At 44.8% G+C, this 27,411-nt stretch overlaps 1 protein-coding gene across 1 annotated transcript in view; it reads left to right on the top strand.

Annotated features, from left to right (window-relative positions):
• Nucleotides 1-27,411, top strand: part of PC (pyruvate carboxylase) — a 674,712-nt gene that overhangs the window by 48,270 nt on the left and 599,031 nt on the right. The window contains exon 4 of the mRNA XM_082271181.1: nt 24,913-25,078. Coding sequence (XP_082127307.1) covers nt 24,913-25,078 — 166 coding nt within the window. The remainder of the gene's footprint in view (nt 1-24,912; nt 25,079-27,411) is intronic.

Here is a 27,411-nt window from a genome sequence, read left to right as displayed (position 1 = left end):
TTTATTCAAGTAAGAGGCTATTTTATGTGTCTTTGAGTTCCCAATAAAAACAGTATTACACTATCTTGGATTTTTCTTCCTTGGTGCCATTCTGGCTATCGGAGGGATCCTTACAGGAGTGTGAGTGTTTGGGCTGTCTATATAATTTTGAGCTCATTGGGGAATCGTTTACCATCGATGACTGTTAAGAGCGGTAGAAGCCGGAGTTCTGCGATTTGTCCATGCGATATGTATGCAATGCCAGTATATTAGCGAATTGAGGTGAGAGGCCACTCTGGAAGGTGGAGGGTGTGTGTTTTGCTTCTATCTGCACCTGGCTCCTCTGGATCTCTATTGGGTCTCATTGCACCTTACATGGACTATTATTCCTAGTCTTTTTTTCTATACTGCTTCAGAATTATGGACTATTTTTAGTTTTTATTGTAGTTTCAGATTTTAGAGGTTATAGCGCTGCACTGTTTTACTTATTGATCTGTCAGGAGTACTGTCTGGAGCATTACCCGCACCGTGGAAGTAAGTGTAAATACAGTCACCCCTCTACCCTTTTAGTGTTTGTTTTTGGGGTGGACGTGGGTAACCTCCAGGGACGGTCAGACCTGCCTGCAGATTCCCTCCTCCGATCCTTAAATCCCTCATTAAGCTGGGCTTCCCCCACTCCCATTCCCCCCTGTCTGAATCTAGAGTCTGGTGGGGGTCCCATGGCAGAGAATGCAACAGAGACCCCTGGGGTCTCCCCCGCTATCCCCACTCTGTTAAGGGTCCTGGAATAGTGTGTGTCCCGCCCTGGTAGTCTGGAGGGGTCCCAGTGTAGTAGATCCCCTAGGTGCATGCCCTGCTGTACAGTGTGGGTATAGTGCAGGGGGGTCCTAGTGCACAGCAGGGTCTCCCCAAAACATGTGAACTACCTTCATAGGGGGTCCCCTTGCAGAGGATGCAGGAAAGATCTTTTCAGCAAGCTTCAGGGTCACATCTCCCCCACTGCACTGCTGTGGCTTAAGAATAGGTCTGCAGACCAAGCCTCCAAGAAAGCTCTCATTCATCTGCCCTTTCAAGGCGATCGCCTGATTGGGGCTACCCTGGATGACATTATTAGGGGCAAACATGGGGGGGGGGAGAGTACCTTCCTGCCACAGTCAAGGAAAGGGAAGGAGCCTCGTTGCAGATGGGCACCCCCCTCCTCAGCCCATAGAAAATTGTTTTGTGCTCCTGGGACAGAGAATAAGGGAAGTAGATCTTTCAAATCTTTCCCAGGAGGTTCCAAGCAACCTTGGTCTGGTAAGCCTAGAGCAAGCTTCTCCGGACCTGCAGACAATACCCCTTCAGCATGAAGTTCTGCCCTCACCCATTATTGAGGTGGGGGGACATCTTCGCTGGTTTCCAGCCCTTGGACTTCTTTTGTGAGCGTCAAGGAAATCTGCAAAATATTTCTTTTGGGGGTACCCAGAAAGGGGGGCAAAGTTTGTTTGCACCTGGCTCCTCTGGATCTCTATTGGGTCTCATTGCACCTTACATGGACTATTATTCCTAGTCTTTTTTTCTATACTGCTTCAGAATTATGGACTATTTTTAGTTTTTATTGTAGTTTCAGATTTTAGAGGTTATAGCGCTGCACTGTTTTACTTATTGATTTATCATCAGAGGTCTTGTTACTGAACCTGTTAGTGTCCAGCTGCTAGTAGGCAGGGTTGAGCGCTGATATTTTTTCATTATTTTATCCTTGTTCATTCAGTTACATATATTAGCAGCTCTTCATGGATATTTTTAGTTATCTGGATAAAAGGGAAATTGATCTTGGTGACATCTTCTCCAGCGCTCCAGCCCCCAGTGGAGAAGGAGATGTTACATCCCTTTTTAAAAGATTGGGTTATGCCCTGGAGAAGAAGGTCAGATTATGGTGGGACATCACCACCTTTGAATATTATATTAAGAATAAACTAATCCCTAGACGTCTGAGGTGGGATGTCCCACCCAATGACGGTCTATTGGATGATGAATCCCTTAGCGAATGGAGGGAATTCTTCTTAAAAAAGGGAGAACAGCTGTTGGAGTTTTTGCTGATGAGAAAACGTCGTAAATTTAAGATTATTGACGCTCAGATCAAGGAGATCCAAGCAGCATTGGAACCCTTTAAGGATAAAGAGGAGTTCACCAAATGTTCTGGGACCCTTCAGAACAGACTAATTAAATGGGACAACGATACTCAGAATAAGAAAAAGAAAAAATTCCTTAGAGATTGGGAGGATTTCCAAAAGAATGACATTTTTAAATGGCAAAAAAATCCCACTGTGAATGCCCCTATGGAAGAGGAGGAAAGTGGACAGGAGGAGGTCAACCTTCCGTCCACTCCCGTCCCCCCAATTAGGAATGCCCAAGCGGATTACCGGAGGGCGCCCCCCACCCCTATATATCAATATGATAATGGGAATGGACTAGGCAATAGGGGAAGAAGGAAAAGGGGAGGTAAAGGGGGTAGGGGGAAGAATAACAACACCCCTAGGAGAGAGAGAGGACAAGATAATTATCATCACAATAATTATCTACAAAATAATTTTACCCCTAGACCTTTTGTCCAGTATCCCCAGAATCCAGGTTGGCAACTCCCTGGTCGTGGCCGGGGAAGAGGATGGAAACCTTACATACAGAGAGGGGGTTACCCCAATAGAGGGAATTACCAACCACCCACACAAGCGACAACACAAAATAGGTATGAACCCCTTAGTGATACCCAAGGGAATGGGCCTTTTTTAGGGAATCGGGGGGGGCAGGCAGCTGCATACCCCCCCAACCCCCACCCTCCCCCCCCTCCATCCCAGAGCCAAATAGACAACTGGTGGAGAGGCCCGACACAGGAAACCCCAGTGAACAAATCGGCCAAAAGAAACAGAGAGGAAAAAGAGGAGGCAGGAGGGTCCAAAGAAAAAAGATCCCGCTAGGGGCAGGGATATACAACCTAAGTGGTGTCACCCTAGGAGTAGAAGAGTTGAAAACTTTAGATAAGGGTCTCAAGTTTGCTCCAGCACGTAACCTGAACAAGTTTCAAACGTATGTCAATATACAGAAATTTGTGAGGACAATAAACGTGAAGAAATACTGTCTATCCAATCCTATTGTTAGGAACTCGACGAATTCAGATTCCTCTGCACTAACTAGTTCTTCGAGTACAGTAATGCCCAGTACCAATCTGAGGAATAAATCAGTTTTCAATCCCCTCAACAAAAATAACAAATTTATAGAAGTTTTCAAAAATATGGTCTGTAAGGACTTAGAAAGTCTGAAGGTAAAAAAGGTATCGGACCCACAATTCATTAAAGCAGGGATAAAATCTCTAGAGGACAATAAACGAATTGTGATCAGACCGGCTGATAAAGGAGGTGGTTTAGTGGTACTCAGCTTGGAGTACTATAAAGAAGAGATGAACCGCCTATTGGCAGATCAAGATACCTATGAATTATTAAGGAGTGACCCTCTATTGAAGTACAAAGGTGAATTAAGTAAACTAATAGAGTCAGGCAAGCATAAGGGTGTTCTCAATAAAAAAGAGTCTCTTTACCTGGACCCATTATTTTGTAGGACCCCAATTATCTATTGTTTACCGAAGGTGCACAAAGACAGAGAACGCCCACCGGGGAGGCCGATCGTCAACGGCATTGATTCCGTGACATCCCGGTTGGGCCAATATGTCGATGTGCACCTCCAACCTTTAGTAGTGTCTACAGAAGCCTACTTAAAGGACACTAAGCATATTATCCAGCTTTTACAAGATGTACCCTGCACCCCTGCCTCTATCTTGGTTACAGCGGACGTAGGTTCGCTGTATACCATCATAGACCATGAGGAGGCAGAGGCGGCAGTAAAGTGGGCTTTCTCTACATCCAACCTTCCGAGGAAACTTAGGAGTTTCCTCTTGAGCAGTTTACTGTTTTGCCTGTCCAGAAATTATTTCTGGTATAGTAGCAACTTTTATCTCCAGAAAAGGGGCGTGGCCATGGGCGCCCGTTTCGCTCCCAGTGTGGCCAATCTTTTTATGGCCCACTGGGAGGAGGAGGTGGTGTTCCATGACCGCCCCCCTGAACTGGTGTGCTATAAAAGGTACATTGATGACGTGTTCCTAGTGTGGAACGGAGAAATGGGAGATCTTGAGTCATTTATGAGTAAACTGAATAATAACAACAAAAACATAGTCCTTACATGGACCATTAGCCCCGTGAGTGTATGCTTCCTAGATTTGGATATCTCGAAGGGAACAAGTGGGTTCATTACTAGCAATCATTTCAAACCAACAGATAGAAATGCGTACATCCCTCTTGACAGCTGCCACCATGCCTCCTGGCTTTGTAATATCCCGAAAGGGCAGTTTGTGAGGTTGAGACGCAATTGCTCTTCGGAAGCCGACTATATCGCACAGGCTAATGTACTATCTGAAAGGTTTAAGCAGAAGGGGTACAATGAAGAGAGACTAGCAAAGGACCTTTTAAGTATTAAAGAGATCGACCGTAATACATTGCTATCTAGCGGTCCCAAAAGAGAAGCCCCTAAGGGGGATGTAAGGATCGTTTTAGACTATAATATCCAATACAGAAAGGTCGAAAGGATTTTTAATAAACATTGGCCCATTCTGATGCAGGATCGGGTGTTATGTGACCATCTTCCTGAAAGACCCCGCTTTGTGTATAAAAGGGCTCCCACCCTTAGGAACATCTTAGCCCCAGGGGTAGTAGACCCCCCAGTGGAAGCACATAATAGGTTGTTTGCCTTCCTGAGAGGATTCTACGCATGCGGCAAATGCATAGTTTGCCGTTCTGCGAAGAAGAATTTGAAACGCAGGAAAGAATTCGTGGCTCAGGCCACAGGGAAAGATTATAAAATCAGCGATCTTATTACTTGTGCGACCACTGGGGTCGTCTATATGATGGAATGCAGCTGTGGGTTGCAGTACGTGGGAAGGACTTCTAGAGCCCTTCAGGTTAGATTGGCCGAACACGTTAGGTGTATCAGAAAAGGAAAATCCCCCCATTACCTATATCAGCATTTTAAAAATTTTCACAATAAAGACCCCACGGATCTCAAGTTCTGGGGCATTGAGAAGGTAAAAAAGCACTGGAGGGGCGGCAATTTCGTTCGACAATTAAGCAAGAGGGAATCCTTTTGGATTTATGAAACGAAGGTTGCCGTACCCCGGGGTCTGAACACCGATTTTGATCTAAATTGTTTTATTTCCGATCGATGAAGACTTTTATCTAAGTTTATAATATGTGCAGGGTCTTAGTATATTTATATTTTTAACAGATATGTTTATCATATTTCAACCTATTGGTTTGTTTTAAGATGTATGTTATATATGTAACATGTTCTTAATATATGTTATTACATGGTTCCATAATATGTGCCTTCCGTGTCAGCGGGTATAGTACGTTACACGTTTCAGTACTTCTCATTATATTTTAATTGTTTAAATTATTGCTTTATGCATTTGTATCATATTTTGTATATAATTTTAATATATTTGTTTCCAATGGTGCCATATATTCCCTATTTATGTCATTCGGATTAGCTTGTGTGGCGCTTTACGTTGCTCTTGGGATTGGAAGGGGTTAATTTGCCTCTTATCCCTCGGTTCTAACAGTCACTTCCGGGATTAGTGCTAGAGCTGGATATCCTTCTCGCTGCGGCGTCAGGGTCTCCATAGAAACCATTCAGAAGGTCTGGCCAATCACATACAAAGGGGGAGGATATATCGGGTGACGTCCGACCAATCCTCATTTCCGCTGACGAAGCCTCCACCCACGGAGGCGATACGCGTGCGGAGGGAGGAGGAGAGAAGCGTCTGACGTCACCCGCTGACACGGAGGAGATCGAGCAGGACCGAGTGAGTCTCGCTGTCCTGACCCATTGTGGTGACATGCTGCAATCCGTTTTTTATTCAAGTAAGAGGCTATTTTATGTGTCTTTGAGTTCCCAATAAAAACAGTATTACACTATCTTGGATTTTTCTTCCTTGGTGCCATTCTGGCTATCGGAGGGATCCTTACAGGAGTGTGAGTGTTTGGGCTGTCTATATAATTTTGAGCTCATTGGGGAATCGTTTACCATCGATGACTGTTAAGAGCGGTAGAAGCCGGAGTTCTGCGATTTGTCCATGCGATATGTATGCAATGCCAGTATATTAGCGAATTGAGGTGAGAGGCCACTCTGGAAGGTGGAGGGTGTGTGTTTTGCTTCTATCTGCACCTGGCTCCTCTGGATCTCTATTGGGTCTCATTGCACCTTACATGGACTATTATTCCTAGTCTTTTTTTCTATACTGCTTCAGAATTATGGACTATTTTTAGTTTTTATTGTAGTTTCAGATTTTAGAGGTTATAGCGCTGCACTGTTTTACTTATTGATCTGTCAGGAGTACTGTCTGGAGCATTACCCGCACCGTGGAAGTAAGTGTAAATACAGTCACCCCTCTACCCTTTTAGTGTTTGTTTTTGGGGTGGACGTGGGTAACCTCCAGGGACGGTCAGACCTGCCTGCAGATTCCCTCCTCCGATCCTTAAATCCCTCATTAAGCTGGGCTTCCCCCACTCCCATTCCCCCCTGTCTGAACCTAGAGTCTGGTGGGGGTCCCATGGCAGAGAATGCAACAGAGACCCCTGGGGTCTCCCCCGCTATCCCCACTCTGTTAAGGGTCCTGGAATAGTGTGTGTCCCGCCCTGGTAGTCTGGAGGGGTCCCAGTGTAGTAGATCCCCTAGGTGCATGCCCTGCTGTACAGTGTGGGTATAGTGCAGGGGGGTCCTAGTGCACAGCAGGGTCTCCCCAAAACATGTGAACTACCTTCATAGGGGGTCCCCTTGCAGAGGATGCAGGAAAGATCTTTTCAGCAAGCTTCAGGGTCACATCTCCCCCACTGCACTGCTGTGGCTTAAGAATAGGTCTGCAGACCAAGCCTCCAAGAAAGCTCTCATTCATCTGCCCTTTCAAGGCGATCGCCTGATTGGGGCTACCCTGGATGACATTATTAGGGGCAAACATGGGGGGGGGGAGAGTACCTTCCTGCCACAGTCAAGGAAAGGGAAGGAGCCTCGTTGCAGATGGGCACCCCCCTCCTCAGCCCATAGAAAATTGTTTTGTGCTCCTGGGACAGAGAATAAGGGAAGTAGATCTTTCAAATCTTTCCCAGGAGGTTCCAAGCAACCTTGGTCTGGTAAGCCTAGAGCAAGCTTCTCCGGACCTGCAGACAATACCCCTTCAGCATGAAGTTCTGCCCTCACCCATTATTGAGGTGGGGGGACATCTTCGCTGGTTTCCAGCCCTTGGACTTCTTTTGTGAGCGTCAAGGAAATCTGCAAAATATTTCTTTTGGGGGTACCCAGAAAGGGGGGCAAAGTTTGTTCTTTTCAGATTTATTTAGGTCCTGAGTCTCCTTGTGTGGATCTAATTCCTGCAAAGGTTCAGGTAATGTCCAAACTACTTAAGGTCCCCCCTATCCCTGTCCAGGTTCTGAGTCTGGTGGTACCCACCTTCAAGACAGTTCTGTTTCCACAGTCCTACATGCAGCTCCTTTATCAGGTTAGGCTCCACAGGAGGATACCGAAGTTCGTAGCAAGATCACTGGGTTCTTCCGGCAGATACCGCAGGCGTCCAAGGGCCACGGTAAGGCCAGTATCATCCTTGGCTCAGTTCCTGCGAGGAATCAAGAGCGAGGATCTTCCAATCATCCTGGTGGCCGTAAATGTCCCTTGGGGGCTTTCTCTCAAAGAAGACCAGTTGTCTCAAGGGCTAATCTACCATCCTACTGTACAGTTGATGGTTTTAGTGGCTCAGTTATAGAAAGCCAGGTACTGAGGGATAGAGGTTTGTCTGGATCAGTGATCCCTACTATGGTAAAGGCGAGGAAGTCGCCTTCCAGCAAGATATATCATAGTATGTGGAAAGCATACATTTCTTGGTGTGAATCCATTGGCGCTCATCCTCAATCCTTTTTTGTGGCTTGGATCTTAACCTTTCTTCAAAAGGGCGTTGATCAGAAGTTGGCCTTGAGTACATCAAAGGCCAGGTGTCTGCCCTGGCAATCTTCTTTTAGCGACCCCTAGCCACGCACTATTAAGTTCGTACCTTCATTCAGGGGGTTCAACATGTGACTCCACCTCTACGGTCTCTTTTGCTGCCATGGGATTTCAATTAAGTGCTTTCAGTTCTTCAGAAACCTCCATTTGAGAATATTCAGGAAATTCCCTTGTCTACGTTATCCCACAAGATGACATTCTTGGTGGCTATTACCTCCGCCCTGTCCCTATTTGTTGGTCCATAGTGTTAAAGTGGTTCTTCATCCCTGTCCAAAGTTGTCTCTGTCTTCCATTTGAATGAGGACATTGTGTTGCCTTCCTTGTGTCCCAAGCCGGTTCATGCCAAGGAATTTGCTTTGCATATTTTTGATGTGGTCCGTGCGATTCGGGTGTATCTGGCCGCTACTGAGTCCTTTCTGGAGGTCAGGCTCACTTTTTGCATTTACGGACGGCCCAAGAAAAGGGCTGGCCGCTTGTTCAGCTACCATCTCCAGATGGTTTAGACAGACAGTGACTCAGACCTATTTCAATAAAGGTCATGTTCCACCTTTCCCTGTCACAGCGCATACTACTCAAGCGCTGAGTGCTTCTTGGGCTTTCCGTCGTCAGGCATCAATATCGTAAGTTTGCAAGACGGCCACTTGATCGTCGGTGTATACCTTCACAAAATTCTAGAAGGTAGATTCTTTGGCATCTGTGGATGCTTCTTCTGGCTGCAAAGTTTTCTAGGCTGCTATTTAAGAGGGGCTGTTCCCTCTTAATGGGTGTTTTTCTTTAAACGTTTTTTCTATCAGACAGGGCTCCTGTGTCCTGGTTAAGGGCACTTCTGTTTAGCCTTGGGTTATTTTCCCCACCTCTCATTTCCTTTTGGCACTGCTTTTGGACGTCCCAGTAGTTATGATTTATGGAGCGCTGTGTCCGTCGATGAACGAAAGAGAAAATTGGATTTTTGTCATTACTGTAAAGTCTCTTACTCAGTCTATTGAGGAAAACAAAATTCATAAATAATTGGTTATAATTCCACCTACAGAAGGGCTGAACACCAGGAAAAATAAAACTGTAGGCCAGTCCAAGGGCTAATAGGACCTACCACTATAACACTGTTGTTAATAAATGGTTTATTGAATTCCACAGACTAGCTTGGTAGGCAAGCCATAAATGATTAGAAAAGAAATCAGGTGCGCTAAAATTCACTGGTGTCACAAATCAGGAAAAGGTGTGACACTATAATGAGTGTCCCCCATATACCTGTGATGTGTTTCCAAAATTGATGTGCACTTGAACGGGTGTACAGTAAATACTATACACCCTGGTGCATATACTTGGGTGTGTTATGGTGAATAGGTGATGATAAATGGATAATGTGATACCAACATAAACCAACAAAGTGCACAAGTAATTCAAAGAAAAAGTGTCCAATATTTCAATGGTTGCCACCTCAGTGTATAGTCCATATACATATAAAAGTGCATAAAGTCCCAATCGTCCCCTCACAGGCTAAAGTAAAATCCACTCTGTGGGTTCCTCTAGATCCGTGGGGTGCAGATGGGTTCCACCACCTTTGTAGGGATTAGCCCCTTACCATAGAGAAAAGAGGTTAAGGACGGATAATCAGCCCAGTAGTGTCTTGGGAATTCAGGGAGGTCACCGTGAAATAATCAGATAGTAAGTGTGTCCTCTTACCAGATCGCTCAAACCAAAAGGGGACTGTCTCACTGATCTTTCGGTGTCTCAACCCAATCCCGGTCCACTCTTGTGCTGGGTGTTACTCCTTGCACAGGTGAGGGCTTCCACGTGTATCTCACAGAAACAGAATCAGACCATAGCGCAGTACCTTTGACAATTTATTAAAACAAAAGTATCCAGTGTAGGGCTGAACGATAGTCGATATGATATCGACTATCGTTCTGTGGCCGTAGGCGATATTCATATCGCCGAGGTCACGATATTTGCATAGGCAGGGGGAGGGACTGGGAGGAGGACAGGAGGACTCGCAGACTTCCATGTTAGGCAGGGACTCGGAGGAGAACTCACACATCCAATCCACTGCAGGCTGCAGCCCGCCCCACACGTTCAGTGAGTCTCACTCTCCACCCTAGTTTTTTCAATGGCACATTCAGGCAACCAATCACGCCTTGAGCAGCTGCACAGCTAACCAATCACGCGTGCCTGCACTAGGGCAGAGAGTGAGACTCACTGAACGTGTGGGGCGGGCTGCAGCCTGCACGAGTGAGTAATGTAATGTATGGCATGCGGCTGTGCTCCTTTCTAATCCACCGCTCCAGCCTCCTACCACCACTGCCAGTAGCAGTATATATGTGAAATACAATAATCTATATTGACATGGTGTGTATAAAAAAAGGGAAAAGTAGATGTATGTATGTATGTATATGTAGAGGAAAATAAATTATTAATAATTCAGAGGTGATTTATATATTTATATATTAATAATTTATTTTCCTCTACATATACATACATACATACATACATACATCTACTTTTCCCTTTTTGTATACACACCATGTCAATATAGATTATTTATTGTATTTCACATATATACTGGCAGCACCAATCACTTCCTCTTCCTTTTTATAATCTATTATATAACCCCTTCCAGGGTTATATTCTGAAGTGGGCTGCAGCCAACCTCCTTTATATTTCTCCATATAAAGGACGGGTCCCACAATATCGCAATATATATCGTAGGAAAAAAAATATCGCAATATATTTTTTCTCCAATATCGTGCAGGCCTAATCCAGTGCACTTACAGTTAGAAGTTAACTAATGGACACAGGAAACCGAATTTCTCTGTCGCTCATTGACAGACGTAGTCCTCCTTGATTAATATCAACTCAGGTTATACTGCCCTCTACAGGAGTAGGACTAGACAGGAAAGAAAACGTTCTGGCCACACCTTAGGGGCAGTCCCAGAGGGTATATCCTCTCTCTCTCTGCTACAACAAATCAGTTTTTTTTTCTGTCTAGTTAGGAGTAAGGACCTAGATGCCTTGCTAGGATCTTCGGTCCTGGCAGGATTTTTTTCTTAGAAAGATTTTTTTAGACAGCTTTTTTCTCCAGTGTTCCTGTGAGATCTTCAAGCAAGAAAGCTGGAACTGGGCGACGGGCTGGATGTTGAGATCCAGTGGTCACCCCAGTTCAGCCTACGAGCGCGTGCAGGCCATAGCTCCGCGCTGGGTCGGCCGCGACATAGTCCCACTGGACGGGGACTGACCCTGCGAGTTAAACGTCTCGCCTGGACGCCAATGACCAACAGAGTCACGGCGTCCGTATTGGTCGACAGCCCCCCCACCCCGGTGGAGAGGGGTTCTGTCAGGAGTTGGCGCCCGCCTGGTTCCGGTATGGTGAGTAGAATGTTCCCCCTCTCCCCCCTGTCGGGTTTGTGGTGGACGCGGGCCCCTCTCTGGGATGGTAGGATGGGTCTCCCCTCTATCCTATTACAGGTCACAGATCCCCCAATTTGAGTGTGATTGTTTGTGAATAGAAACCAGGAGGCTTGGTTTGGGAGCTGACAATCTAAAGTCATTGTAAGACTGTAAAGGTGACTGAAGTCAGTGGCAGTACTAAAAGGGCATTACTATTGAAGTAAAAGGTATCCTACCTGTCAGAGTGTGTACACAGCCTGAGTTACTGCAGTCCAGATCGCCATTCCTCCAGCAACCGGTCACTTACACGGGCTGCACAGCCTCCCGACGGCCCACGGACCGCATGCGGCCTGCCAGGGTCCTATACCGCCGGCCAGGCTTATCACCATTCATGGTGAAGTTTGTGGGGCCGAGGCACTCCCACAGGCCGCCAGGCCGAATACATACTTCCCACAGGCCGCTGCTAGCCGCCGCTATCCTACACAGGCCGCCGCCATTGTTTTGCAGATCGGACGAGGCCGCCATCTTGGCGTAGCCTCGTGTCTCCAGCATGGGGGCGGCCATGTTTGAGGTGACCAAACACCTCGAGGAGCTATGGGGAGGCGCCGGAAGGCGTGTAAAGGGGCGGAGCCGCCTCCTTTTACCCGGGAAAGCAAGCCAAAGACTTCCTGTCTGTAATAGACAGTGCTGGAACAGGTTGTATTGAAACTTCTGAGCATCAAGTGGTGAGCCTTGGGGTCTCTTTCTCTCTCTCTGTAGGGGTCCTAAAGCAGGTAACACTGAGGGGCGCTGTGGCGCTGGGGGTCTAAAGAAAAAAAAAAAAAGTTTTTTTTTTTTGCAAATAATTTTTTTCCGGCAAGTGCTGGAATAATCATGGACCCTGCCACACAGTTGCCCCCACCTGATCCCCTCGAGGTGGCCGCAGGACCCTCCAGTTCACAGAATATTGATGCATTTACAGCAGTTTTGGAGTCTTTGGTATCCCGGGTGGAGATGGCCTGTCAGGGACGGGGGAGAAAGCGACCCCCACCTACCTCTATTTCATCTGATACTTCAGATTCAGATTCTGAGATGGTCATTGCAGCTGCAGGTCCCTCTGCAGGGGCTGTTGTCTCAGGTAAAGTTCCCTCAGACAGTGAGGAGGATGTTCCTGCCTCCGCCATAGCACAAGAAGCAGCATTGGTGGACGCACTAGTTGTGGCGGTCCGGGAAACCTTAAGACTTGAGGTTTTACCAGCAGAGATAACCGAGATAGAAATTCCCTTTGGTACTAGTAAACCTACCAAGACGGCTAAGGTGTTTCCCTTACCCAAATGTTTTGGTAATAAAATTAAAGAGGAATGGGATCATCCAAAACGTACCCTTACTGTTTCCAAGCGCATTGCTAGACGCTATCCGTTTGAGAAATCCCTCATTAAGAAATGGACGGTACCACCAGCGGTGGATCCACCCATTTCCAGACTGAATAAAGCCACTGTTATCCCGTTGGAGGACGCTCCGTCCTTTAAGGATACGGTGGATCGGAAAACCGCACCATTTTTCCCTGATAGGGTCAGTCTTTAGACCAGTGATTGTCATTGGTTTAGTTTCACAAACATTAATGGAATGGGCAAGATTGTTACGCCATGACCTAAAGGGGAAAGGTATCCCCCAGGCAGCGTCTGATTTGATGGAGCAAACCATACAAGGACTGCAGTTCGTCTGTGACGCAGCCCTGGATGCCACCCCCTTGTTAGGGCATGCATCGATGTCAGCGGTAGTCCTCAGACGTGTGCTGTGGTTAAAATGCTGGTCGCGGATCTAGGTTCCAAAAAAGCCTTGGCGAATCTCCCCTTTCAGGGGAATCGCCTATTTGGGGCCACCCTAGATGAGATCATTAAGGATGTCACTGGGGGCAAGAGCACTTTTTTGCCGCAGGCTGCTAAAGCTAAAGGACCTCGTAACAAGCGTGGACCTTTCTTTGCCGCTCATAAAGGGTTCGTTCGCTCCGCTGGGGCGAGCGGGAAAGGCAAAGCCCCTCCAGGAGGGTTCAAGAGGCGCTGGTCGGGCAAACAAAAGGCCGACTCAGCCAAACCTGAAGTCCAGGCTAATACAGCTTGAAGGTTCGCCCCCACCCGGCTTAGGGGTGGGGGGACGTCTTCACCGGTGTTCAGATCTAGGACTTTCCTGAATCCCGGACTAAGGGGTTCAGGAGATCATACGATCAGGATACAAGATCGAGTGGCGATCACTGCTACTGGTGCGATTCTTCCCTTCCAACATTTAGGTGCTACAGGGAGCGATAGTTCCCGTTCCCTGAACAGATCATTTTCTTTACCTTTTCCAAGGATCATTCTCAGTTCCCTCCAGGAATCGGATCCGGTTGAGCAAGCGGACCAAGGAGCCTCTAGTCGGGTGACTTCGGTCTCTAATGCTCAACCAGGAGAAATCATCACTCCTGATAGGAATCAAGTTTCTGATTAATGTGTGGGAACAGAGAGCGATCAGACTTTGTCGGATTGCCTGGACCAAGCAGCTCTAGGGCAGCCTGGTTCGGATCCAGTCAGACAATATCAGGGTGATGACTTAGGTCGATCACCAAGGATTTCACCATCTGTGTCTTCATCAGAGCATCCTGGAGGTGGATCTGTTGGCATATCGGCTCAACAGGAAGGCGCGGAGGTGGGTAACACGCGCCCGCGATCCTCTAGCGAACGCAGCAAACACGCTGAACGGCCTGTAAAGGCAGTGTCAGCTACTATATGTCTTCCCTCCTCTCAGATTGATGCTGAGATTTCTCTGCAGGATAGAGATTCAGGGAACTCCAGTTATCCTGGAAATTCTAGGCTAGCCTCGTCAAGCCGGTCAGGCCGACTTGGACATGCTAGTCGCGAACGCTCCCTGGAGACTTCCTCTCAGGGAGGATCTGCGGTCTCAAGGACCGATCTTCCATCGTGTTTTACAGTCGCTGGTTTTAATGGCCTGGCCATTGAGACCCAGGTACTGAAGGACAGAGGGTTGTCAGCTTCAGTTATTCCTACTCTAAAGCAAGGAAAGCGACTTCCAGCAAAGTCTATTATCGCACATGGAAGACTTATATCGCGTGGTGTGATTCTTTGGGATTTCCCCCACGTACCTATTCGGTGACCCGAATCTTGGCTTTTCTGCAAAAGGGGGTTGAGCAGAAACTATCCTTGAGCACCATCAAGGGTCAGGTTTCAGCATTAGCAGTCTTCTTTCAGAAGCCTTTGGCTACTCAGTCCTTGGTGCGGAATCCAGGGGGTGCGGCACTTGGCTCCGCCAGTCCACGCGCCCTTACCGCCCTGGGATCTTAATTTGCTTTTGTCGGTTCTGCAGAAACCTCCCTTTGAAAATATCAGGGAGATTCCCTTGCTTACATTATCCCAGAAGGTGGCCTTCTTGGTGGCTATCACTTCTGCACGCAGGGTGTCAGAACTGGCTGCATTATCATGCCATTCCCCATATCTTGTGGTTCATAGGGATAAGGTAGTTCTTCATCCGAAGCCATCCTTTCTTCCTAAGGTGGTTTCAGACTTTCATCTGAATGAAGATATTGTGCTACCTTCCTTGTGTCCGAAGCCCAATCATCCTCGGGAATATGCGTTGCATTCCTTGGATGTGGTTCGGGCAATCAGGGTATACCTGAAAGCTACGGAATCGTTCCGTAAGACGGATTCACTTTTTGTGATCACGGATGGCCCCAGAAAGGGGTTGCCTGCATCTGCCGTGACTATCTCCAAATGGATTAGACAGACGGTGGTACAGGCTTATTCGATTAGGGGTCGGAATCCTCCGTTCCCTGTTAAGGCGCACTCCACTCGAGCGCTCAGTACTTCCTGGGCCTACCGCCATCAGGCGTCAGTGGTCCACGTGTGCAAGGCGGCCACCTGGTCGTCGGTTCATACCTTTACAAAATTTTATAAAGTTGATGTGATGGCATCGACGGATGCCTCATTTGGCCGCAAGGTTTTGCAGGCCGCAATTTGAGGAGACCGGTGGTCTACCTTGAGGTTTTTTTTCCGTTGGAATTTCAGTTGAGTCTCATCCTTTGATTGATGAGCCTTTAAGACTTCTAGTTGGCACCGGTTGGGCCTTCTAGATTGGATTTTGATTTCCATTTTCCCACCCCTCATTTGTGGTACTGCTTTGGGACGTCCCGAGTTGATATTAATCAAGGAGGACTACGTCTGTCAATGAGTGACAGAGAAAAATGGATTTTTGTAAAATCTTACCGTAAAATCCTTTTCTCTTAAGCTCATTGACAGACGTAGTACCCGCCTCTCTGTTTTGGAGTTGGGTTGGGTTAAATTCTCTAAACACTGCTTTGTGACATAACTGATTTGCTGTAGCAGAGAGAGAGAGGATATACCCTCGGGGACTGCCCCTAAGGTGTGGCCAGAACATTTTCTTTCCTGTCTAGTCCTACTCCTGTAGAGGGCAGTATAACCCGAGTTGATATTAATCAAGGAGGACTACGTCTGTCAATGAGATTAAGAGAAAAGGATTTTACGGTAAGATTTTACAAAAATCCATTTTTTATACACAAGCCATAAATGATGCAGGCCACCCTTCATCATGCTGATATCAGAGGGCTGGGGTGTTTTGAGATATGCCTCTCTACAAAAGGAATGCTCTTAATTTTTGTACTTACCGTAAAATCCATTTCTCTGAGTTCGACAGACACAGCACCCATCCCTCTAAGGAGTTTTGATACTTCCAATACTGCTTGCTACTAAACAGATGACCTAGAGAAGAGAGGGGGTTATATACCAAGCTGAGGACAGCCTATGTGTGTAGCAAGGTGTTTTTTGTTCTGCCTAGTCCTACTCCTGGAGGAGGCAATATAACCCAGTAGTTATGATTTATGGAGCGCTGTGTCTCAGAGAAATGGATTTTATAGCAAGTACAAAGAAAAAAATTTTTGGTTTACAGGGGGAATCCCATATGCAGGACATGTTGTATCTTCTACCTACCATCCTAAACAATGGGCAGTAGTGGTAAGGAACATTTTTATTCATGAATACAGTTTTTATATATTTTTTTGTATACAGGTGTTACATGTTACCATGGCTTTGGTTTGTGCATTGTGACCCCTGGAACAAAAAGCCTATATGACCTCACTTGTTTCTGATTTTAACTATTTTGTGTACATACAGTATCTCACAAAAGTGAGTACACCTCTCACATTTTTGTAAATATTTTATTATATCTTTTCATGTGACAACACTGAAGAAATTACACTTTGCTACAATGTAACGTAGTGAGTGTACAGCTTGTATAACCGCGTACATTTTCTGTCCCCTAAAAATAACTGAACACACAGCCATTAATGTCTGAACTGCTGGCAGCAAAAGTGAGTACACCCCTAAGTTAAAATGTCCAAATTGGGCCCAGTGTCAATATTTTGGGTGACCACCATTATTTTCCAGCACTGCCTTAACTCTTTTGGGCATGAAGTTCACAAGAGCTTCACAGGTTGCCAATAGAGTTCTCTTCCACTCCTCCATGATGACATCATGGAGCTGGTGGATGGTAGAGACCCTGTGCTCCTCCACCTCCCATTTGTGAAAGCCCCACAGATGCTCAATAGGGTTTAGGTCTGGAGACATGCTTGGCCAGTCCATCACCTTTACCCTTCGCTTCTTTGGCAAGGCAGTGGTCATTTTGGAGGTCAAAAGGTCAGTGCACTGCGGTTTGATGTATTACAAGTATTTAAACCCTATATGAAAAAAAGCTTTTGGCTGGAGTTGGGCTTTAATCCATTCTGCATCAAAAATGGGACTGCATGTGGACATAAGGGACTCTGAAAGGACGATATTTACAGTGTAAAGTATTCAGACGTCCTTTCCTTTTTTTCAATTTTGTTATCTTGTAGCCTGATACTACAACTGTTTAAATTTATTTTTTCCTCAATAATCTACACTCAGTACCCCATAGTGACAGTGAAAGTGAAGTGAAAGCAGCATTTTAGAAATGTTGGTGAATTTATTAACCACTTCCCGCCCGCCCTATAACAGATTGACGGCAGGAATGTGGTTGTATTATCCTGACCGGACGTCATATGACGTCGGGAGGATAATACAGCTCTGGGCGCCCCCCGGGGGCACACAGAGCGGCGATCGGTGATGCGAGGTGTCAGCCTGACACCCTGCATCTCCGATCTTGGTAAAGAGCCTCTGACGTAGGCTCTTTACCATGTGACCAGCCGTGCCCAATCACGGCTGTGGACATAGTAAACAGGAACAGCCGTTGATCGGCTTTCCTTAGTTCGTGCCTGACAGGGGGGGGGGGTCAGCACTGGTAATCAGATCATTGATTACCAGTGCAGACCCTCGGGGGGGGGGTGCCACTAGAACCACCAGGGATGCCCACCCATGACCCCAGGGATGCCCACTATGGCCACCAGGGATGGCAATCAGGGCTCAGGGAGCCCATCATTGCCCTCCCCATCAGTGCTGCCCGCCAGTGCCCTCCCTATCAGTGCTGCCCACCAGTGCCCATCATTGCCATCTTTCAGTGTCACCCACCAGTGCCTATTATTGCCCACCAGTGCCGCCTATCAGTGCCCATCAGTGCCGATCAGTGCTGCCTATCAGTGCCGATCAGTGCTGCCTATCAGTGCCCATCAGTGCCACCTATCAGTGCCCATCAGTGCCACCTATCAGTGCCCATCAGTGCCGCCTATCAGTGCCCAGCAGTGCCGCCTATCATTGCCCACCAATGCTGCATATCTGTGCCACCTATCAGTGTCTATCAGTGCCGCCTATCAGTGCCACCCCATCAGTGCCTTCTCATCAGTGCAATTCGCATCAGTGCAGGAAAAAAATTATTTATTTACAAAATTGTATAACCTAAACAAAAAAACTTTTTTTTTTCAAGCTTTTCGGTCTTTTTTTATTTGTTTAGCAAAAAGGAAAAAACCCAGAGGTGATCAAATACCACCAAAAGAAAGCTCTATTTGTGGGGGGGAAATGACATAAATTTGGTGTAGGTACAGTGTTGCATGACCGCGCAATTGTCACTCAAAATGCAACAGCGCTAAAAGGGGAAAATTGGCCTGGGCAGGAAGGGGGTGAAAGTGCCCTGTATTGAAGTGGTTAAAAAGAAAAAACGGAAACCGCACATGTACTGAAGGAATTGTAAAACAACCCATTCCGTTTAAAATCGAAATAAAAGGCAAAACATTTGTGTATAGATATTAAAAGTAAAATGTGAAGGGGGTCTGAATACTTTCTAAATGTGCTGTAGGCAGACTACAGGAGTGGTGGAGAAAAATATGATTTTGCCAGTAAATGAGCAGGCTGTAGTTCGAGAAAGTAACAGAAGCTGAAGTTCTGTCAACTCTGATAGTGGTGTCATTATCTAGTGCTGGGCGACTGAAGCTTAGCAAAAGTATAAATATTTTAGCAGAGAAAGTCTATTGAAGCCCCCTAAAACATCCCCACATCTGACATGTAGGGAAAACATAGTCATGCCACTATTATGCCCCAGGTGACAACAATAGGCTCTTAGTATATTGTGTATTACTTGAACATTGCAACATTGTTTCCAGCTTAAGCAAAAAACTAACAAATAGAATCTCCCAGTAGCTGTAAAAATAAATTTGCAGCTTTGGGTCCTTCCTGATGCAGTCCCCTGCAGACTTGCAGATTCAGCATTAGTCCTTATCCCAGGTAAATTTTGTCGAGTGAGACAGTCCACCCCCACCCTGGATTCACAGGGAAATGTGCAGAGAACAGACCTACAGTATATGAGAAAGCTAAAGAAGGATTTCAAACCTTTTACATGAAACTAGGAGCCATCTGTATTCCTTGCACACAAATCATTCTAATTTGTTTGGATATCTCTGTAAGACTGTTTTCCCAATTAATAAAATTCATCAAATATATGTTAAAATGGAATAGCTTCAGAATTCTGACTCTTGCCATTTGACTTTCAGCTCGCTATCATACCCTACACTCCTGTATTTCTGCAGAAAGTTTCAGAGGGTATAGATTTAATTCTGAGCGATTTTTACATTATTACGTGATAACATTTCCAGCACATTAATGCTGCAGTTATTAGTTCAGAAATGAACAGTATCAAATGAATTGCGATATTCATTTGCATAGGGTTATCATGAGGCTGTGTCATATGCTCACTGAGCTAATTCTCTGGTATTCTGCAAATGAGATGTGAATTACTGCTTGGTTTCATTATTTGCTGGCAGAACAGCTACTGAACAGCAATCCCAAATTACAGGAATGTGTTTTTTTATTCTATGCTAAAAGGCAGAGTTCTTCTAAAACTGATACTTGTTACATAGTGAGGTTGAAAAAAAACATCCGTCCATCCAGTTCAACCTATGATATGTGTGTGTTTGCTGTTAACTGTACATTGTATACCCCTCTATGTTGTGGTCTTTAAGGTGCCCATCTAACAGTTTTTTGAAACTATCAATGCGCCCTGCTTGTGGAAGAGAATTCCACATCCTTACTGCTCTTACAGTGAAGAACCCCCTACGTATTTTAAGGTTAAACCGCCTTTCCTCTAGTTTTAGTGAGTGGCCACGTGTCTTATTGTATTCCCTTTCTCTGAATAGTTTGTTCCTTATGCTAGGGTCCCCAGTACAGTATTTGTACATTGATATCATATCCCCCCCCCTTAATCGTCTCTTCTCCAGAGAGAATAAGTCCAGTGCTTGTAGTCTTTCCTCATAGCCGATGCCCTCCATTCCCCTAATTATTTTTGTTGCCCTTCTCTGGACTCTCTCCAGTTCCAGCACTTCCTTCTTGAGGACCGGTGCCCAGAACTGGACAGCATATTCCAGATGTGGCCGGACCAGAGTCTTGTAGAGAGGGAGAAAAATCTCTTTATTTCTGGAGTGAATCCCCCTTTTTATGCATCCCAGTATTCTGTTGGCTTTGCTTGCAGCAGCTTGGCATTTCATGCCACTGCCAAGCCTGTTGTCTACCAGTACCCCCAGGTCCTTTTACATCCTAGACTCACCCAGAGGTTCCCCCCCTAGTGAGTAGCTTGCTTTCTGGTTTCTGGCACCCAAGTGCATTACTTTACATTTTTCAACATTAAACCTCATCTGCCATGTAGTTGCCCACCCCATTATTTTGTTCAGGTCCGCTTGTAAGGTTTCCACATCCTGCATAAAAGATATTGGCATGCTTAGTTTAGTATCAACCACAAATACTGAGATTGTACTAGATATCCCCTCCTCTAGATCATTTATGAATAAATTAAACTGGATTGGTCCCAGGACAGAACCCTGGGGGACCCCACTTTCCACACCCGCCCAATCCGAGTACTCCCCATTAATCATTACCCTCTGGACTCTCCCCTGGAGCCAGTTCTCTATCCAGGTACTCACCTTATGGTCCATACCTACCTTCCTTAGTTTGAACAGTAAGCGTTTGTGGGGAACGGTGTCAAAGGCCTTTGCAAAGTCCAGATACACCACATCCACAGGCTTACCTTTATCTAGGTGGCAGCTCACTTCATCATAGAAGGTTAATAGATTGGTTTGGCAAGAACGATTTTTCATGAATCCATGCTGATTACTACTAATAATACCATTTTCATTATTAAAGTCTTGTATGTGGTCCCTTAACATCCCCTCCAAAACCTTGCAGACGACTGATGTTAGGCTGACCGGCCTATAGTTACCCGGGATATAGCTCGGCCCTTTTTTAAATATTGGTACCACGTTGGCTTTTTTTCAATCAGCTGGCACCATGCCTGTCTGTAAACTATCCTTAAATATCAAGAATCATGGTCTGGCAATCACCTGGCTGAGCTCTTTAAGAACCCTTGGGTGCAAGCCATCTGGTCCCGGTGATTTATTTATGTTGAGTTTCTCTAGTTTAGTTCTAAGTCTATCTTCTGTTAGCCATGGCGGTACTTCTTGAGGTGTGTTATTTCGTTTGGCCTTACAAGCTGGGTTAGTGTAGCCCCCCAATTCTTTTGTGAAGACTGAAGAGAAGAAATTATTGTCCTCTGTGGCCAAAACCTCCTTATCGTCTTTTATGGGGCCAATGTGTTCTGGCCTCGCTTTCTTACTGTTTATATACTTAAATCATTTTTTGGTTCTTTTTACTCTCTTCCGCTATATGTCTCTCGTGTTCTATTTTAGCTGCCCTGATTTCATCTTTACATTTCTTATTACACTCTTTGTAATGCTTGAATGCTGCCAATGACCCCTCAGTCTTGTATTTTTTGAAGGCCTTTCCTTTAGCATTAATATGCATTTTTATGTTGGAGTTTAGCCACCCAGGGTTTAGTTTTGCTCTGAACTGCCCAAAAGTTTACCCATTATGGGTTCAAGCGAGACATCTAGTACTTAACCTTCAGTAAAACTAGGCAATAATCTCCTATGAGTTATTTACTCTACATTAATAGTGTACCGTTTACCTGGTATAAATTTCTCATTTACAGTTCACTTTTTAAACGCGAGCATGCATTCTGGATCTTTGGAAACTACCTACCACCTCACCCCTCTTTCGTTCCCCGCCCTTTTTTTTCTCCTGTCTTCTTCAACCTTTGTTTTTTATTCAGGAAACAGACTTTGGTTGGCAGCAGGCCTTAGAGGTCTATTACACATATTTGATTGTGAATCCTATTTTTTACTGTTATTCGATTTCTATGCATTGTCTACTGCAGTGTTTCTCCACTCCGGTCCTCAGGGCACACTAACAGGCCAGCTTTGCAAGAAAACTGAAATACATCACAGGTGATATCATTTGCTACTCAGTGATTGCAGTATTCTAGTCTGCATTTCCCCAAGGTAATACTTAAAATCTGGCCTGTTAGTGCGCCCTGAGGACCGGAGTTGAGAAACACTGGTCTACTGTATATGCAACTAGAAGTTGCTGACCTTTACAATGCTATTTTACCAATTGACTGTATTTATGATTAGTACCTTCAGCTGTATCTAAGGTGTCTTAATTTGAATTTGTCAACCTACGGCTTATATTAAGTGCTTCCCCCAGCCAATGCAGGTAAACTGCTGGAAGGGTGCCCTGTTATTCCAGGTGTATGTACCATGTGACCAATCACAACGCTCACATGATTACAAGTAGACAATTATTATAAATTACTTCTGTTCATGACAGCAATGCTTCCTATTGTGATTGGTCACAGCAATCACATGGTACAGGGCCAATCACCAGTCATTGATCCTAATCACTGCCACCCACTCAGGGTGTTCTTAATCACCATTGCACCAGCCACAGTGTCCCTGATCATCGCTTTACCAGTCACAATGTCCCTGATCATCGCTTTACCAGTCACAATGTCCCTGATCATCGCTTTACCAGTCACAATGTCCCTGATCATCGCTTCACCAGTTGCAATGTCCCTGATCACTGTCATACCAGTCACAGTGTCTCTGATAACCGTCGCCCTAGTCCCAGTGTCCCTGATCACCACCGCCCTAGTCCCAATTTCTTTGATTACCGGTGCCCCAGTCCCAGTGTCCCTGATAACCGCCGCCGCAGTCCCAGTGTCCCTGATAACCGCTGCCTCAGTCCCAGTGTCCATGATCACTTCCGCCCCAGTCCCAGTCTCCCTCATCACCAGAACAGCAGTCATTGTGTCAACATAAGAACTTTCTCACATGTGCGATGCTCTAAGAAGACCCATACATGTTCTTTAGCCTCTGTACTCCTTGCCTAGTGAACAAGATAGTCCATGGGGCAGCCACATACCAGTATTCTAGGCTTGTTTGGCTTATAGGAACTGAGACTGCTATAGGTGATGCAACACTATGCTACATTCACTGACTACCTATATAGAGGCGACCGTTACAGTACATTGCTTTTGATACAAATTGGTTGATTTTTGTGATACGCCAGATACAATGTCTGGTACATAATCAGTCAAGGCATTGAAAAAGTAGCAAAATGTGTTTTGGCTTGTAATTCTGCCCATTCGAGAAATATAATAATTTGAAGTCTTTGTGTAAAATATACGTTTTCATTTTCATTCCACATTTTCCAAAAATGTGTGGCAAAAAAATGAAGTCTTGAAAGACTCACCATGCCTCTTTGAAAATACTTGTAAAGTCACTATGTGAAGTGATTTCTTTCCAAAATGTCGACATTTTATGGGTGTTTACACTGTTCTGGTGCTCCAAGGCCTCCAAAAACATGATGGGCAGTCAGGAAATTAGATTCATAATGTATGCCCTGAGAAAGCCCAAAAGTGCTCCTTGGATTTTGGGCCACTATGTAGAGCTAGGCTATGGAAAAAGTCTCTCACTTGTGATATCCACATACTCGGGAGGAATAGCAGAATGTGTTTTGGGATGTAATTCTAAGTATGCCTATGATGTGTTAGAAATAGCTTTATTAATTGACAACTTCATGTAAAAAAAAAAAAAAAAGATACATTTTCTTTTTCTTTCCTGCGTTTTCCAAAAACTTGTGGCAAAAAAATGACATTTTCAAAAGACTCATTATACTTCTTAGAAAATACCTTTGGAGTGTTTTTTTTTTTTTCCAAAATGCGGTCATTTTGTGCGTGTTTCCATGGTTCTAGTGCTCCAGGGCCTACAAAAATGTGATAGGTAGTGAGAAAATTAGATGCGCAATTTACGTGTAATTTATGCTCCTTGAAAGTCCAAAGGCAATCCTTGGATTGTGGGCCATTGTATGCGTCTAGGCTTAAAGTCTCACAGATTTGGTATACCCATACTCGGGAGGCATAGCACAACGTGTTTTTGGGTGCAATTTTAGGTATGTCAATGCTGTGTGTGAGAAATAACTTGTTAAAATGCCAACCTTGTGAAAAAATTAAGTTTCTTTATTTTCTACCTTGATCTGTCTGCTTTCTGAAAAGGGGTCATTTGAACTAATTGATTTTCAAATAAATATACCATAGTTTGTAACCTCTAAAACTTTCACACTGACTAAAGAATATATACTCTTTTGGGTTATACTCTTTGGGGTATTTTTACCAAAGAAATGTAGCAGAATATATTTTGGCCTACATTTTATAAAGAAAGATTATATATTTGCAAAATTCTTTAACAAAATCTATAAAAAAAACTTGTGTTTAAATTTTCAGTATTTTTTTTTCATTTATATAGCAAAAAATAAAAATACCCAGTGGTGATTATATACCCCCAAAAGAAAGCTCTATCTGTCTAAAAAAAAAGATTGAAATGTAATTTAGATAGTGTTGCATGACTAAGTAATGGTCATTCAAAGTGTGACAGCGCTGAAAACTTAAAAATGGCCTGGGCTGAAAGGGATGGTTATCACTCTTCTGTGTTTCTATGTTGCTAATGTCTTTGTGACTTTTTTTCAGGCATTGAATGCTATCAGATCAATTTTTAATTGTTTACGTGATAATATTACGGTACTCAGCCTAGTTAAATGATGCCGCTTTACTTTTTTCCATAAAGAAAACTGACTTAAAAAAAAAAAACTTGGTAAGCTTTGTTGAATATAGGCTTGATGTTTTTCATTTGTTTTCACCTCCAAGGAAAATGAAGTGGATGCAGTTCACCCAGGTTATGGCTTCTTGTCTGAGCGTTCTGATTTTGCACAGGCTTGTGCAGATGCTGATGTACGATTCATTGGACCCTCACCTGAGGTTGTGCGTAAAATGGGTGATAAAGTGGAAGCCCGAGCTATTGCAATAAGTGCTGGTAAGAATGGTCCAAGTTGCGAAAATTTATATTTATTTTACTTTTTATACATTTACTGTGCATACATAGGTTGCTTCTTTGCAGTTGTTATAGAAAGTAAATTCATTAAGTCTTTTTATATTGATTGTACATACACTTAAACGTGTTAAGGTACATTTAAACCTTTAGCTGCCAGGCCCTGTACGCCACTTGTAAGAAGGTGCAACTGATTTTGATGCCCTGTGATCATTGCACACAAAACAATATATTATCTAAAAAATTCACTAAAATCATTTTTAGCAGATTTAAACACAGCAAATTTTACAAAGTTCCTGCTAAATGCCTACTAAATATAAAAGCTTAACATGTAATGAGTTAATAAATTACAAATATTTGTAAATTTTAAATTGCATCTTTTTGCCAAATGGGGAAAACTGCACATACACCAAACTATAAATAACCAAATTTTCCAATATGGAGGTTTTCATTTTTTGCTTTCAGAGTTTAAGCTTTTCAAACTATACACTGAGTAGGTAGATCTGGAATCCGCTCCATGTGAAAGGGGGCTTACTATGTTTTTTTTTTTGTTTATATATATATATATATATATATATATATATATATATATATATATATATATATATATATATATATATTTTACAATTCTATTTTTCCGGGGGGGGGGGGGGGGTTTCCTTTTGTGAGATTACCTAGCCCGCCCCAGCTTCACCTGCACCGCTCCCTCGAGCCTGACAGTTTGCCAGAGCTTAGTGCTGGTTAGCAGCTGCAGGTGGCAGGAGGGGATGGAGCGATGCCGCTGGAGCAGGGATGGATCAAAGGGGTGCGAGGGCTGGTAGGGGGGTGCGAGGGCTGAATTGGGAGGACATATCTTGATCCCCTCTAAGCACATGCAGCACCTTAAGCTGGGGGGGGGGGGTTCAGAGTAGGTGTAGGGGGAGGTTATCAGTGCTGGAGAGGAAGGTGGGTGAAGGGGATTGGAAATGAGTGGGGGGGGGGCAGTTTTAGATGAAAGGGAGCAGCAGGGGGGGGGAAATCTGGGGACATTGAAGCAGCGGCATTGGGGGAGGGTGTAAATTGTTAAGACTACACTGTTAAGACTACACTGGCCTCCACAGTTACCCGAATCCCATTGTGCCAGCTAACGGGGGTTCTTATCCACCCGCTAGCTGTCAAAATTGTAAAAAAAAAAATGTGGCTGTGTGGGGCTCCACCCACCCACCTGTGTCACTCATTCACAGCGCTCTGCAAATTGAAAACTACAAGGTCCAGCAGCCTTTGCGGCTGTCGCTTGTAGTTGTCAATAAACTACCATGGCGCTGTGGTAGTTCATTCATTCTTCCTGTCAGCATGTATCGGCTTCCTGTGGTAGTTCATTCATTCTTCCTGTCAGCATGTATTGGCTTCCTCGTACGAGGAAGCAGATACACTGACAGGTCTACAGGAGACCGGCATGGCATCAGCTTTCGTTGTCTCCGAAGGTTGCCTTTTTGGTGGCTATCACTTCTGCCTGCAGTGTGTCTGAATTGGCGGCGTTGTCCTGCCGTTCACCTTATCTGGTGGTCCACAGAGATAAGGTGGTACTCCACCCAAATCAATCTTTTCTCCCTAAGGTGGTTTCTGATTTTCATTTAAATGAAGACTTCATGCTGCCTTCACTCTGTCCCAAGCTTAAGCATCCTAAGGAAATTGCCTTGCATTCTTTGGATGTGGTTCAGGTGATCAGGGTTTACCTGGCGCTACTGAGTCTTTCAGAAAATCTGGTGCTCTTTTTGTCCATACTGAGGGACTGCGTAAGGGATTGGCTGCGTCTGCTGCGACCATTTTCAGGTGGATCAGGCAGACGATTGTTCAGGCTTATTCGCTTAAGGGTCAGGTTCCTCCTTTCCCAGTGAAGGCACATTCTACTAGAGTGCTGAGTGCCTCTTGAGCTTTTTGCCATCGGGCATCAGTGATGCAAGTTTGCAAAGCTTGTAAAGTTGATGTGTTGGCATCTTCAAAGGCCTCCTTTGGCCACAAGGTTTTGCAGGCTGCTTTTTAAAGATAATCTTTTTTTGTTCTCTTTGAGTGTGTGTGTTTTTTGCTAGGTGAGCTCCAGTTGTTCCTGGTTGAGCTCCATATTACCTGGTTTGGCTACGTTTAAAGCCTTTGGGGAGTTACGTTCTTCTTTGCGTTTTCCCACCCCTTATGAATATACTGCTTTGGGACATTAGAGAAAACTGGATTTTTGTACTTACCGTAAAATCCTTTTCTCTGAAGTTCATCAGACGCAGCACCTCTGCTTTGAGTGTATGGGGTTTTTTGTCTTCTAAACACTGCTTGCAATGAAACTGGCT

Source organism: Pelophylax lessonae (genome assembly GCF_965119305.1).
Source record: "Pelophylax lessonae genome assembly, chromosome: 10".
Lineage (NCBI taxonomy): Eukaryota > Metazoa > Chordata > Amphibia > Anura > Ranidae > Pelophylax > Pelophylax lessonae.
Note: the sequence above shows the minus strand (reverse complement) of the source record. Positions and strands in the feature narration are given on the sequence as shown.